A 16,722-nucleotide genomic window follows, 5' to 3' on the forward strand; every position below is an offset into this window, starting at 1 on the left:
TCATAATAAAAAGTGCTAAATCTCCTCTTAATGATGTGGCTGGAGAAAAAGCATGTGAGGAAACAACCTTTCTTTCCCCTGACAGCAGACAGAAGCATAAACTCCGATCAAAATTGGAAACTGCCTTAGGCAGTCACATAATGAAGTGGCTTGTCTTCTTCAAGGGATGATGGACTGGTCTCTCTAGGCTGAACTTATCCTTTGTTATTAAGAGCTTGGAATAATAGCCAGACCTAAGTGGTTAGGAGAGCAATCAAAGTATGTTATCATGTATGTATGTGAAATAGAGCATCTCTCCTTCTCCCTTCATTCCTAACCATGTAGGAACATAGAGAGGATTTTGACCAGAAAATGTTCTCTCTATATAATGCTATAGAACATAGCATTGCATTTTTTTTTTTTTTTTTTTTGGTGCTGGTTAAAGAGATCTAAAATCTGTTTCTTTAAATCGGTATCAATAGAATTACTCTTGGTTTATGATGGTGTATATGCCATCTGTATTTTTACTACCTATTTTTGCTGTCTTATTATTTGATGTTTCTGCAGGTACAGAAACATTTTTATGCCTTAATATACAAGTTTCATATACTTTTTCAATACTCTTTTTTATATAATTCAGGATACAAAAATAGCTTCACTTGAGCGCAATATAAGAGATCTTGAAGATGAAATACAGATGTTAAAGACAAATGGAGTTCTGAATACAGAAGACCGAGAAGAAGAAATAAAACAAATAGAAGTTTACAAGAGTCACTCAAAGTTCATGAAAAATAAGGTAAGATCTATTAATATCTTAACGGTGTTTAAATAATGTGAACAAAAGTTTTAACTAGACCTTTTTCAACAGAAGTAGCTCTCTGCATATCTTTCATTGGTAAACCTTTGCTATGTGGTACTCACTAGCTATAGAGAAGTGAAGCATTTTGATTAAATAAGAATTCATTTATATTTTGACTTCAGAGAGGTAAGAAAGTGCATATTCCAATACTTCTGTGGAGACAACTGCAATCCTTAGTCTTCATATAATGTTCCCTTTTCTCTTTCTTCTGTTTGGTGTTCTAATGTTGAATGAATTATCTCATCATTTTGATTTGCAACATTTTGGCACAGTTTTAGTTGTGCCTTTTTCTTTTCTTGTTTTCATAGTAGTTTTACAGTAAGGATTGCTGATGCCAAATTTTAAGTTTTTAGCATTTTAATGACTTGCAATTTAATTACTTTGTAATGACAGTGTCCTCTTCATTTCAAATCATTGTACATAGATAACCAAGTAGACTGCAAGCAGATAATAAATGTGTAGTACACATTTTCTTGGTATCAGGCTTGCTAAGCAGAATTTCTTGTTCATTATTTTAAATTTCATCACAAGTAAATCTTGATGCCTAAATTGTTGTTCTGGATGGACTTTTTTACCTCCTTTAATTTCAACCTGCCTGATGGCTCTCTAGGTAAAGATGAGTTCTCTCCAAATAGTCTTTTCTTGAGTTCTAATACTACTTTTCTAATGTTTTTTTTTTTTTTGAAATTACCTTAAAAGTCTATTAAATATATATTTACATTATATATTACATTTTTGTAGTGGTTTATTCCCAGCTACTCACCTTGAACATTTTGTTCATGAAATTATAAAATAATAACTTTAGGTACTTGTTTAAAATATAAAATGAAATAAAAAAATACAGAGACTGAAGTTGATACTACCATTCTCATTTAAAATTCAGGTTTTGGAAATAATTTTTTTTTTAACTTGTAAGATAAACTAACATGGGGAGAAAAATGCAGCAACAGCATGAAGTGGAAAAAACAGCTATCTCATTTTTTGCAGTAATATTAAAATGTGACCATAATGGAAGAATAAAATCTGGGCAAAAACCTTTAGTAGTCAAGATTATTAATGAATCTCACACTTAAGTCTTTTCATCCTAGTTATTATTATTTTTTTTTTTAGTTTTGTATAATATTTAGGCTCTTTTTTTTTTTTTTTTTTTTTTTTGTATGGGACTTTTTTGTTTTTTTTTTTTTCTAGGGACTTGAAATGGATTGATCCATTTTTTTCTGAAATGTATACTTGCAGCTCTGAAAAATTGGAGAAGGAGCTGCTGTTACCTCTCTAGTGGCCACGTAAGCAAAAGAGGAGGAGATAAGTGGCTTCTACCACTTTCTCTTGACATTAATGATACTCAGCAATATTGCAGTTAAAGTACAAAGTTTGCAATAACAGGTAGATAAATAGCATTGTCAACCTTTTGGAGTTGGGCAGGCTAACATTCTGGGAAAGTATGCAGCTTGTCTATGGTCAGAGAATGAAACAGACAGCACCTTCCAGAGAATTTGACTTCTCTTATTTTCATAGGTTTTTATTGTGTGTGTAGTAGACCCTTCTTATCTTCTTGACAAGATGCTCTTAAGAGGTATTATTGTCAAGAAAATTGTTTTGCCCATTTAAACATGGTTAAATTTTAAGCAATCCAGTTATAGTAATTTACAACAAAACTAATACCCTAAAGCCAAATCTATTGCTTAAAAATATTGCATAAAGCCTAATATTTTGTTAACTATATTCTAAGGTGTTTGAGAGGAAGAGGTTCATTGTATTTCTGTGATACAGAAAGCAGATGAATTAGAAGACTAGTAAACATGCCATTGTTTTTTCACAATACTTCTGGTCTTTGATAAATATCACATTCTGATGAAATGTTGTCTGTTTTCTTTCACCAGTCCTTTCTTTCTGCTTAAAATTAAGATTTGTAGCAGAAGATATTATTTTTATCTCAGAACCTTTCAATGTGGAAAAATATTTATGTAGCTGTCAGCAAACTGGCCTTAACTGTACTTGATCTGTGGAACCAGAGATTGTTGATAAATTCTGATACTTAAGTCCTGATTGATGGCAAAGAATAGAATAATACTCTTCTCACAGTTAACAAGCTTAGGTGCTATAAAGCTCTTAATACTTCATGTTTATTCTTGAAATATATCTGTTCTTGATTTAAGTAAAAGGGAAGGCATTAAATGGAGGCCAACTTAGAATATTATTTATTGCACATGCATGCAGAGAATGTTGGAAAGAGTTCCTTTTTTAATTTTTAATAATATTCACTGCTAACAATCATATAGCCTTTAATTTTGACTTGCTGTGAAATGGAGAATTATAGAAATGAGAAAACTTCATGGTATCTCTTCTTGGTCTCTATTTGAAAGTACAAAAATTGTTATCGCTCACGTGATATGGAAGTTGTCAAAACAAGTCTTGAATTTTTCATGACTAAGAGATATGAAACTTCAAATATCCTTAATCAGAACTTGAAGAAAGCATGTGGATTGATATGCATTTAAAAAAAATTAACTTCTGCTTTGCAATGCTTCCTTCCCCTGTTTGGGTTTTGTTCTTTGGTTAGCAGCCAGATACTTGAAAGAATACTGCTGCAGTTTACAGGTGAGAGTTTTCACTCTAGAATTCAAGTAGTTCTTTTGAGTATTAGAGCCCTCATGTTATCTACAAGAATGAGTGTGAAAACCTAGTGATCGTTCAGTATCACTTCAGCAAATTAGAGTTAAGTTGAATTTTAAGAATTGATTAAGTTGAAGTGAACTGTAACAATGCTCTCTGTAATTAACATCCATGAGTAACAGATCTTTACACTATTTGAAGGAAGCATGCAAATTCTAGGTGATCCTGTAAAAGAATATACAACAAAAAAACAGCAGCATTTCTTGTGGATAGGTCTGGATATGTTATAAAACCTTTCAAAAAAAAAAAAAAAAGAAAAAAGAAAAAAGCACAGTATAGACTGTAGAACCTACAGATAGACTTTTAGTCTACTCTGTGCAGCAAACTCACTTGCATTGCTGTTCTTCCTTCACTTAATTTCTTCAATTGAAAAACCAGTTATCACTTGTCCTATAAGACTAAGTTATTATGATAGATAAATCAGCATAGTTTCATTTAATGGAATTATTAACTTAAATTTTTAGCCCATTAATTTTAACTTACGCAGTATTCAGGGAAAAAGTTCAGATTTTATTTATTTATTTATCTATCTATCTATCTATTTATTTATTTATTTTGCATGTGTTTTCTTTCTCCCTGTAATGTCAGGTAAGATTTTTGTATGTAAAAATAATAATGTAAGGAAAATCATAATTGTTTTCTTGAAATGCTAGTATACGAGGAACTGAAATTGAAGGAAGTGATAATCATTGAGAAGACAAAGGAACTGGGGTTTCAGCTAAGGAGATGAAACAAGATCATTTTGGGCAATGCTGAAAAAGCGGTGACAGGCAAATTACATGCATGAAATGGGAAGGTCATAATCAGGGGAGAGAGTTCTATGAATGCCATAGCACTTAGAGTTTTATGTTATCTTCATTGTAGTCTTAATAAAGTACAAAAATGTTCTTGCCTTTTTTTTTTTCTTTTTTTTCTTTTTGTACTGAGGTCACAAGGTCGTGACTCTTGGTCTTCTGCACCACTTAAAATATAGCAAAGTGAAAATGTATGCACATCTGCTTGAGACAACATTATTTCAGGCCCTGTTGCATTTTTTTTACACACTAATAGCTTATGCAGAACTTTTAGAAAGCAAATATACCCAGGAGTAAAAATTTTATTTTTAAAAGTAACATGGTTTGTTGTTATGCCTTTGTTATTTTTGATACTTTATTTTTTTTAATTGAAGTTTCATTACATTTTCATCCCTATACTTTATTTTAATAAAACACCAGCCAAAAGCATAATTATTGAACAGATTTTATTTTTTGAGAGCTATAACACATTTTTAAACTTCTGGCAATTTGTATGTGCTGTAGTCAGAATGAAGGAACAGATTCTATTTCTGAAACACAAAGAAAATACCTGCAGTGAAAATCAACCTTCTTTTTTGGGGGAGAGGGGGCGTGGGGTAGGTGGAGGAAGGGGTGGGATGTTGTTTCTTTCTCAGGGTGTGGGTTGTGTCATGGAAAAAAGTGAGAAGAGTTTTTAGAAGTGTCTGCGATGTTCACATGGGTCTCATATAAAGCATGTGATGTAATTCAGATTGTTTGCAGATCTAATTTTTGTCTTTATATATCGTAGACAAATTTTTCCGTTGTTCATTTCATATACGTTTCTGTCTCAGTTTCCATACCTGCTTACATGTTCTGGCAAGGAATGGAAGAAGGTGGTTTGCTTTCAAGAGAAATTCTTCTCTAGCAGTTTCTTAACGGCACTTTTTACATTTTCTTTACTTTTTTTTTTTTTTTTTTTTTTTTTTGTATGCTCCTTTTCTTATTTTGATATTTTCAGATTGTGAAGGTGATTGCTTATAGTGCTAGTATAGATTCTTGATTTTATATGGTAGCTCAGGGGTGGCTGGCCAAATATGTTAGCCAGGTAGGCAGACATACTGAGACTTACAGAGGGAAATAAGAAATACATGTATTGTTTTGCACATCATTGAAAGAAATAATTTAGTGAATTTTTAAGGAAACACAATGTAGAAAAATGCAATTTTGAACAAACTAGAAATAGTTTGCTCACCAGAAATGTATTTCTGGTGACTCTGCTATACAGTATGGAATCTGTGAAATATTTTAGCATGTGGATATTTAGGATGTGGTTGAGTAGGCTCAACCTGTGGATATACATAATTACGTATGAATATATATATTCATTCTTTTTTTCTTGCAGACTTTTGATTAACGTTCTATCTAGCCCTTCTAGACTTACGCATCTCAATGTCTGTTGGGATGGAAATGAAGGAAGAGAATGCTGGTCTATGATTTCATTGGTAATTGCAGAACTGAAACTTGAATTTTAAAGAAAGCTGTTTAGGCCTTACAGTCAACAAGAAAACTTTCCAAGTAAACGTGGTTTCTCTGACTTATGCAGATGCACTGAGGAGTTTTATTTCAAATAATCTTCATGAGATGACACATCTGAACTCTTCTGGTGACCAGTGTTGTTTCACAGAACTTTAAAAAGAACAGTTACATGTCACCTAATTCGCCATCCTTTAGCATTGCTCTGTATATTGTCCAGTGCTTTGCTTGGATTTCATTTTCTAAATCCACCACACTTTCACATTCTGTGGCCACCCTTTCCACTCAGCATTGTAGAAAGGGAAGAATAATCACAATTCCATGTCATTTACTGATGAACCTCCTGCAGAATTCAGAAGCTCCTCCTTACTGAATGGGTTTCTGCTATTTCCCCTAGGGATATGCTTTTAAAAATACCATAGAGCTTTCACTCTGTGAAACTCTTTTTCCACATTTTTCCCAGACCTTTCTTAAGATAATCTCTTTGGCTTGACTTTCCTAGTGCCTGAGGATTCCTTGCCAGAGAGTAAAAAAAGGAGGTGGGGATAGTGGGAGAGCAACAAATTTGCAAGAAAAGTAAGGCTAACGTTCTATTTCTCTGCTTTCCGCTCCTTACTAAGATGCCTGCTTTGCCTCATAGGGCTTCTAAAATCCTTGATTCACTTGGACCAATGATAACTTATGTCACAAGAATCACAGTTGGAAGGAATAGGCTATTGGATTGACTTTATACTTCTATGAAAACTTTTTTTCCTATGCATATTTTCTGTCCTGCCAGACTTGCCTCACAGACGATAAAGTCCTTTGAAGTTAAGTGAGGTCTGTGGTGAATTTATAGGCCAAATCATCATGTTTAAGCTTTAAGAGTTTCCTTTTTTAGCTTTGACAAGAGCAGGACAATCAAAAACAGGTTCCTTGAAAATACATGAAACTCACTGGAAGTTTTGACTGTTAAAAGTTCACATCTTATTTCTCTTCTAGAATTTACAGGAGGTGTCTGAGTTGTATTATATTCTGGTCTTTCTCACCGTTCGGGTTTCAGGTGCAACTATGAATTGAAAATGCAATTAATGATCTAACCTTTTATTTGCCCCATTACAGATTGACCAACTGAAACAAGAACTCTCAAAAAAAGAATCAGAACTTCTTGCCTTACAAACTAAGCTTGAAACCCTTAGCAATCAGAATTCAGACTGCAAGCAACACATTGAAGTGCTTAAAGAGTCACTTACTGCCAAAGAACAGAGAGCTGCCATACTTCAGACAGAGGTATGGTATCTTCTAATCATAAAATGCAATATAAATGTTTAGTTAATTATGTGTTTCAAACGGATGATGTGTTTGTTGCAAGCCTATGTAGAGGATAATTTGTTTAAGAATAGTGAAATAATTTTAAAGCCTTTAAATGTCAGTCTATTTGATATATATATTTTGGTAACGCACCAGATCTCATTCTACAATTGAACAAGTACCTTTGAGTGCATTTTAAGAGCGTAGTTTTGTCTAATTCTCTTTGTCTTCAACTTTAGGGTGGAGGAAGGTGGGCTGAGCCCTAATGACTTGATTGTTGTGATTTCATTCCTTTTTGTTTGTTTGTTTGTTTTTTTACGTTTACTGAGTTTTGCTTGCTCTGTGTGATACTTTTCTACAGTGTATTTCTACTGTGAAGAGTGAAGCTACTGATGTATTTTGAAGGGTCTGTACAAGGGTACCTGATACTAATCTGTGGTGAATCCTTTCTAATGCAATTTAATTTCTAATTTATTTAAAAACTGTGAATTTGGTCTTTAAACCAGGCCAGTGCATTAGTTTGCTATCTATCCACAAAATCAGATCATAAAAGTATGTGTAATGGAATATGAGATTGAGATGGTTGTTACACTTAATGGAATGTGTAAACCCATAAATCCAGGGTTAAAATGGTTGTCAATTTATTTATTTATTTATTTATTTATTTTTAAGGGAAAAAAAACACCAACCAACCAAATAAAACCTTAATAGACTTGGAGCACACAATACTATTTAGATTGCTTTTTGTTATAGCTTTTTCACTTTATTTTTAGTGTGTGTATCCTTTTCAAGAAAACACAAATATCTGTGAAATAATGTGCAAATATTTTCTATTCAGAGAATTATATTATTTCTGGTAAATGGGAGTCTCACAGGATGCCTCAGATTTCTGGCTAACAAAGTGTTAGGAGAAAAAAGGAGTTCGCTTAAGCTCATCATTCTCATGGAAGCAGGAAATAAATATTTCTGAGATTCTCATTATCCATGTGTGCTGTGTCTTACTGTCTGTCTGTACATTTGGAAGATACAGGTGAAATCGTGGGATTCTGTTTAAAAGGGACTTCTGTTTAAAAGGCCGGCCAGCAAACATCTATATATGTGCATATATGTATATAAAACATTAAAGTAAGCGTAATGAGAACAACGGTAAAAATGCTAGCAACACTGGCAGATTTCAGTCTAGCTTTTGAGTACTGGAGACTGCATATTTTAAATCTTCAGCTGTGCAAATCTGTTTTGCAGGGTTTGTAGTACCTGTCATGCTGCTGACAATAGTGATGAATGCCAGTGGCTCTCCACTAGTTTGATTTCCTAAGTCTTTATTAGACAAGTATTATTCAAGACAGTACAATCTCAGTGCTGGCAGATGGACAGTAGTAAAAAGAGCTCAATTTACAATGCACTCAATGATGGGTTGCTGGGATTGCGTAGTTCTAGTGGAGAACCAGTTGGCTTCTGACGTGTATCCATGCTCTTGTTCCTGTTTCCTGCATAAGAAGGCAGTTTAGCTTTAACATTTTACATAAAGCAATTGAACTTAAATGATCTGTAACTGCCAGTTGGTGTGCAGGAGATAATTATTTATATTGGGCTTGCTTGTTGTTAATCTTTTGGGGGAAACTAAACAAAAAAGTAACTCTAGAATGATTAGAAAAATAGCTTCATACGAGAAATACTATATAATGGCAGAGAATGAACTCCATTAGTTTTGTCTAATATGTTACTTATGTTATAAATGATTATGATGTTTTATACAAATAGTATGAGATTGTTCCAGGTTTTAAGGAAAAAAAATCTGTCAAGATATAGGATGTGAAAGATAGTAGTTTCCAATCAGTGTAAGGTATAAGGTCCTGGTTATGATTATTTTCTTTAATTAACCTTTATTTCTGTATAATCCAAATAATTCTGATGACAAGCCTTGTTTTACTTCTGAATGAAATAACCCTATAAACTGTGTGGTCATTGGAGATAAGATAAGCCTATCTTATCTCCAATGCAAGCCAAAAATCTCATAAATGTCCTCACAGTATATCTTGGTTCTAGATAGTTAAGACTGTCTCTTTAAATCAATTGAGCCTGAACTTCTGTGACTGAATCATCAGAATTTTTTTGTATTTCATATATTTTCTTGTTAGAATTTAGTAATTACAGTACTTCATAGATTGATGAAACTGAAACACTGCAAACTATTTTACATACCCCGTAGAGGTCTAGGTGTTTTCTGTCTTCTGCTTTGTGAGTAGGTTTTACTAATGATTTTATCATCCAACAGTTTTTTGAGGTTCTTTTCTCTTTTTAAGATTTTTAAAAGGAAATTGGGAAAAGTAGGGATGATGTCCACCTCTTATGGGAAGTAATTTTAGTTAAAATTTGCTGAAATTGTGTTCATGTAAAAGGGGATTTTGGCAGAGGTGTCAAACACATTAATGTAACTTTTTTTTTTTTTTTTTTTCCTTGGGAGATGACATGAAAATGAACACCTTTCAATAATGGGTTAATAGCAGACTTCATTTTGGGATATGATGCATTTCAAGATGCATATGACTTGAATTGGAACTTGTTTTATATGTGTACAGATGTAGGCCTTATTTGAAATGATTTACCAAATGATTTAAATCTAATTGCAGATTTAAAATGGGAAATAACTTCACTTGCCTCAAAACTTCTCTTTATTTTTGGAAAGATAGCATTACAGTGTGTGCTCTCATGTGCAGCCTTTACGTATGAGGCAGAGACTTTAAATGACCTGTATTAAACTTTAAGTTATGTCAGCAGTTTACCTGATTTGACACACTTCAATGATGTTTATACTTTGGGCAATAGTAATTGCATCTCATTTTTTTAATCCATTTAAGTTGGTTGCACTGAATGTTTTATTGCTTTTATGTACTTTGATGGATATATATTGAGTCTCAAATCTCTTGAAAAAGTTCTTTATTTTAAATTATACTGGTAGAAATAAGGCACACTCATATCCATGGGTTTCTCAAGGCATGAATTCCCAAGAAAGAATAGCACCTTTGTTTATTACTTTAAGGCTTCAGAGTTGGTGTAGGTATGTCTCAGGCTGCAAAGCTTTTCAGCTATAAGTTTAAACAGGAGGCTAAAAATGAAGAGGGGTTTCTGGAATTAAGTAATGCTGGGACTTGCAGAAGATTTGTGGATAGCCTGATTTTCACCTCTATTGAACAGATTGAATTAGCGTTGTAAGAATGGACTTTGAATAAAGAGTGCACAGTAGTATAATCCTTAACTTAATTAATCTAACTAGCCATTTAATATGAACTACTTATTTAACCTAGTTAGCAATCTAATTTGAACTAGTTATTCAAACACTTGTGAATAAATCTCCCTAAAAGTGTCAGTCTCTCTCCTTGGACTGTAGGAATTGCCTGGAGAAATACAGTAATTTTTACTTGCACCTTCGGCGAAAACAAAAGAAAAAGTGAAAACCCTATCCCATATGAAATGCTTGCAGTAAAAATGGCAGAAAGGGCTGCGGTGAATATATGAAAAATATAAACGGATTTGAACACGTGTCTGTGGGATATTACAAGAGGCAGCTGAAAAATGGCAAGGCAGAATTTATGCAAGACTAGGCAGAGAGACACAAAACATTCCCACTTAAGATGGCTGCACAGGGGAAGAATGTGGTGAAACCATTAGACTGGGAATTCTCAGCTTTAGTTTAACCTCTCTGATTAAGTCAATAGTCTCCAGCAATATGTTACAATAAAGATTTTTATAGGGTTTGACGGTAGAGAAGGAGGTGGTTAATTGTGGAAACAGTAGTAAGGGAAGTGGATGATTCAGTAACTTCATAAGTCTTCAAATCACAACTGCTTACCTTCCTAGTAGACTTCCTTTAAATAAATACAAGTTATTCAGTGTATTTTTATTGCTTAATGATTTATGCAATAGAAATTGCATAAGGATGAAAGGTTCTGGTATAGATTACATAGAAGGTGTCTTTATTTATTTACTTACTTACTTATTCTTTAAAATCTATGAACTGGAGAAAGGGCCAATTGTTAGTATCTACCTACTCTGAATTTGAAGTAGTAGTATGAATGAATGAACAGCTCCTTAAAACTGCTTGTCTTATTTCTTGGAACAGTCTTACAGTAGCCTTCGGCCAGCTGTAAGAAATAGGCTCAGATAACCAAACAGAGGATTTGTTATAAGTTGCTATATAACTGTGTAAGAATGTTATTTTCTTTCTCTGAAAATCATTAAAAAAAAATGAGAAATCTGTGTTCAAGTAATTCCATAGATTAGAAAATAAAGATTTTTTAAGGCTGATGTGTATATTCTAACGATGTATTAATTGCATATTTTGAAGGTGCTCAGGGTTTTGGCACATTCTTTACCATCCCTCTGTGTTCTTAGGGAGTTCTTCTGGTTAAAAGTGATTGCCAGAATGTCTTTTCCCCACAAACTATTGCTTTACAACTTCCAGACTGGTTATGTGGTTTATTGGAGAGAGATTCTGTTAAACTATGGGCATCGTATAGACATGTGCTGGAGCCCTGAGCAGCACAAAAGGTGGACAACAGCCTGAATTTGTAGATGGCTGCATCTGCTCCTGTAGCCAAAGTCCCTGCTTATCACCATATAGATGAAAAGAGAAAGACCACACCCTTAACATAAACTTAAGAAGGCACCTCACTAAAAATTATTTCATAGGGCCATAGCCCATTCACTGGATGCCCAAAATTTGAGGCACAGTATTAGCTAAGAGATGGTTGAAAACAGGCTCTTTGAGCTGCTTGCACTTTTTCTTATTTGGTGTGGAAATTCCTACTTTCTTCCCTTATTTCTGTTGCCTGCTTATTTGCCTTTCATATCTTTTGACTGGTCAGTGGGCCAACACCTTGCAATAAAAATTATATATATTTTTTTCCTTTGTTCATTACAGTTAGCAAATTCATGCCTTCAGACTGCATTTTCCTGTTACTGAGTTGTATTGTGAAACATATGAAAATTAATAATTTTACCATGAGAAACAGAAATGATCTAGAATTACAACTCCGAGAGCATCCTGTGCAAATTAAATGTGATGTAGCAAGACAGGAAATTTCAGAATGGTGTAGATCTAGTAAAACTTTTCCAAACTCCTTTTTATACCTGCTGTTAGTTTTATGGTCAGTCTTTTTGGTAACTATTTCACAACTATCAGCTTCATATAACTCAAGAGTGGGTTTTCTTCAGTACCTATAAATATCCTATCTTTCAAAAGGAGCTTCTACATTTCCATGTAATCTTTAGTTTGGAGAATTCTGGTGGAGTAGAGGGAATGTTTATCTTTCTTGTGAATCTTTGTGGAAAATGCTACATTTGGCTGTGTGTAAGTAGATGAAGAATAAAAATACTATTTTACAATCTGAGCACTCTCTGAGACCTAGGTTTGAAGTTGAGTAAACTAGTACCTAGAATGTTTTATGGTGGTAACCCAGCACTGACTCTGGGCATAGCAGGTTTAGCTCTCTGCAATGTAGAATTAGGAAAAGATTGTGTCTGCTTAGAGCAACTGAATCTTGTGTCTCTAGTCATCAGGTCTTACTTATCTAAAGGGAGGACAATGTGTTCCAGAAGCAGATGAGACAGCAGTGCAGGGAGGTGTGGAGGTGAGTGGCAGCCCTCCAGCAGGTGGAAACCATTATGGCAGGAATTCTGTACTGTGCAAGCTATTGTTTGTAGATCCCAGATGAGTAAAGTTAATAATGTTTTGGCCTGTATTAAGCCACACTCCTTTCTTTCTGCATGCCTAAGTCTTCTATTTGCAGAATTTTGTTAATTATCACTGTAGAATTTTATGCTGTCCTAAACCAAGGTCATGATCTGCCTTGAAGGGTTTCTTTTCAGAGGTAAAAGTAACCATCGAGGGTCAGTTCTAATCCTGAGCTAAAGTATTGGTAGATGAAGTGTTGGCTCCCTGCCTAATCAGGATTACTTTGTAATCACCTTGTAGTAATTAAATCAGTAAATCCTGTATTAAAATAAATCTTCAATGGGTTCCTATTTACTTCATAATAAGCATTTATTATTTAGCTTAATAATGGTACTGTAAGGCTACCTTCAGATTTTGGATACAGTAACTGCATATGATGCAATAACATGTGACTGGAGGTCATATTTGCCCAATCCTCCTGCTCAGGCAGGGCTACCTGTGGTCCCCAGGACTGTGTCCAGGTGGCTTTTGAGTATCTCCAAGGATGGAGACTCTACAACCTCTCTGGGCAACCTGTTTCAGTACTCAGCCACTCTAAAAAAAAGTATTTCCTTGTATTCAGAAGAATCCCTTGTGGTTCAGTGTGCTTACAGCTTTTTGTCTTGGCACTGGATACTGCAGAAAAGAGCATGGCTTCATCCTCTTTATATTCTCCCTTCAGGTATTTGTACACATTGATAAGATCTCCCCTGAGCTTTCTCTTCTGTAGGCAAAACAGCCCCAGAACTCTCATATGAGTCGCTTCAATCCCTTAATTAATCCCTTAATCCTTTTGTGGCCCCTTGCTGAACTGTATCCAATATGTCCCTATCTGTGTTTTGTTTTGTTTTGTTCTGGTACTGAGAAGCCCAGAACTGGCCACAATACTCCACACAATACTCCAGGGGTGGCTTCACTAGGAGGTGAACCATTACTGGCTCCTGGTCAAGTGTCAGTCCAGCAGGACCCCGAGCCCCTTTTCTGCAAGGCTACTTTCGGTGGAGGTAGAACCAGCGCATCCTGGTGCATGTTTTTTTTCCTCCCAAGGTGCAGGACTTGGCATTTTTGTTTGCTGAACTGCGTGAGGTTCTTATCAGCCCTTTTCTCCAGCCTGTCTAGGTGCCTGTGAAAGGCAGCATAGGCATATCACTTAGAAATCTGTTGGTATATATTATTATTACGTGCAGTTCAAGTGTCCCTGGAAGTTCATTAGTTCTATTTTTGTTGTTGTTGAATTTTATCAGTGTTTGTTATTCAGTAAAATACATTTGTTTTATTGTTTCAAGTCTGGAATTTTCATGATGGCAGCTAAATTGACTCAGAAAATTACTTCAAGTATAGTTTAAACTTGAGCTCATAATGAGTTTGTTTCAACAGTGAGAGATGAAGTGCAAGCAGAGATATAATGATCCTTAGGCTCTGTAGAATGTCAACTACTAGCATGACTAGTATAGCTATTTACTACGTTGATCTACATATATTTACTATAATACACCATCAGAAATAAGGGGACATCTTGATATTTTTGAGTATAGATAATGATATTTGGGCAATGGCATTTCAGATACAATGGTGTTTTGTCACATGTTGAGAGAAAATTTAAAACCAACAGTAAATAAGCTGAATGTAGATCGAAATAAGATGTGCTTTTTGTTCGGTGTTTCTATTATCTTAGTGATGTCAGTGTTTTTTTTATAGTTTTATTTGAGTTAAAAAGCTATCATTTGAAGTTTTTATTGACAGCTGAAAAAAAAAAAAAGATATAATCCTGTAAAGCAATAACTATCATGGTGGCCAGAGTTGGGAGGTCTGAAAGTGGTTTATTGCCATTAGGAGAAAAGTTTGGAGTCAGTCCTTAGAAGGTTCACCTCTGCTACGTGTGTTTCATTTTGTTCCATTTTATGTGTATATATGGTAATAGTTCCAAACTATGCAAACTTTTTCTACCCTAATGTATATAGCCTTTGTTTTGATTCTGTCTTTATTAATGATGTGAAAACCCTGAGGTCGGATAAAAATGAGCCAAGGTTGGGCTACTTCAGCTACAGAACACTGAAAATGTCACTGTATTCAACAGAGAATTGAGAAAAGGAAGAATATTAGACTTGTGGAGATTTTCTTCACCATTGTGGAAAAGCTATATATGTTAACTTTTAAAATGAAGCCTTTTGCTGCTACTGAAGTGGGAAAGAGATTCAACAGCAAAAATCCTTTTTGCTTTAAAGACATGAGGCTATTATTTGTATACTTCAAGAAGAGGAAGATAGTACAGTTTTATACTATATTTGCCTTTTATCAGCAATTGGTACTCTTATCTCTTAGCAACTGCTGCTCTTATCAGGAAAAAAAGAAAGATGTAAGTTGATGCAAATACATTCAGCATTGTAGCTCAGTGGAGAAAAACATTAATTTCATATCCACTTGTGACACAAACGTAGCACTTTAGTGTATCATTACTTTAGATAACCTGTGCATAAGCTGGTAGGTGTGCTGTGTGAAGGTTAATGAACTGACACCTGTAAATGTCTACAAAGAAATCTTGTAAACTAAGCATAGTCTTACCAATGGACAAAGATAGGTTAAGTCTGAGCATACAGTATTTATACAGAAAACAATAAAAAATAAGAGGAAAGGTGATTATGGTAGATATTTACTGCAATCTGTTTTATTTTTCTTTTAAACAAATCTTTATAGAGAAAGGCTGTGAAATGATTGACTTCTTGGCAGTTCTTTGCAAAAAGAGCAAATAAATGCGGACAGCACAAAATACTTGGAGCAAAGCTGCAACCCCTTTGTTTTACTTTGTTACAATGCTGATATTTGATATCACTTGAAATGTAAATCCGTTTTTAGTTTTGCAATAATAATGGTATAACTAAGGTTATTTCACTCTTGTGCTTGTATTTTTCCAACAGTTTTACTTTGAAATTGTATTTTTCTATTGTTTTGTGATTTTTCTTGTCTCAAATCAGGCTGTGCCAGATAATTCAGCATGGTCTCTTTGTTGTACTGCCACTGTATTGTTCTGGTAAATTTGTCTTTCATGCAAAAGAAAGATCAACTGCTGTAAAAAGCACTATTCTGGAGGCTTATGTACCATTTACTCTCTCTGTCATTGCAGCTGTTCACAGCTTTCTTGATGGAGTGTTGTGTATTTCAGATTACATTTTATCTCAAGTGGCATTTGCCAGTATTTTCACTTTTTATGCAGTTTTCACATTCTGTGGGCTCCTGTGACAGCTTAGAATGTGAGAGAAGAGCATAGTGGCAAGGCAATAAATTGAAAGAGTTGAACTAAAAGAGAGCTTAGGTTTGCAATCTGCTATATTTAAATAGAGGTTTGAATAGAACTTTGAAACAAAGTAATTGTCCTAGCAATGTGATTAGGAGTAAAATCAGAAGGTTCCACTTCAGAGGTGCAGGAGATGCAAAAGCATGTAGAAGTAAAGTGTAGAAGTAAAGTTAAGAATGCAAAGTGGTGATGTAGTGTGGCGTACTGTGTGCTGGGGCTAAATGCCAGAGACTGCAAACTGCCTCTGTTGTATCAGTGATTCAGTTTGGGAACATTCTTCTTCACTGAAGAGATTTGCTCTTCCTAACATAGGTAACAGAGTTCTGAGCTCACAACCTGTATTGCTTTTAACCCCATAACTCAAGCCTGTGCTGGGTGCAAAGATGCATTCTCTGTCTGTCCTCTGTCTCTGCAGAAGAAAAATCATGCTTGCAGCACAAGCAGTGATTCATAAAAGAAGGTAGGGCTCATTTGAATAGAGATGCTCTTACTGTCAGTTGACCTCAAATGACTGGATTCTTTTCTTGACACAATTTTAAATAATACCTTCTTACTAGTGACTTTTTTATTTTTTTATTTTTAACGTTTAAAAGGAAAGAAATCCCTGAGTCTTGGTATCATTGTGGAA

The 16,722-nt window shown here is 34.5% G+C and overlaps 1 protein-coding gene across 1 annotated transcript in view; it reads left to right on the top strand.

The window, feature by feature from the left end:
- Positions 1–16,722, top strand: part of ERC2 (ELKS/RAB6-interacting/CAST family member 2) — a gene marked incomplete at both ends in the record, with an annotated part of 465,422 nt that overhangs the window by 122,852 nt on the left and 325,848 nt on the right. Inside the window, 2 exons of the mRNA XM_084292445.1 lie at positions 620–775; positions 6,901–7,068. Of these exons, the coding sequence (XP_084148571.1) occupies positions 620–775; positions 6,901–7,068 (324 nt within the window). The remainder of the gene's footprint in view (positions 1–619; positions 776–6,900; positions 7,069–16,722) is intronic.

Source organism: Netta rufina (genome assembly GCF_964035555.1).
Source record: "Netta rufina genome assembly, chromosome: 10".
NCBI lineage: Eukaryota > Metazoa > Chordata > Aves > Anseriformes > Anatidae > Netta > Netta rufina.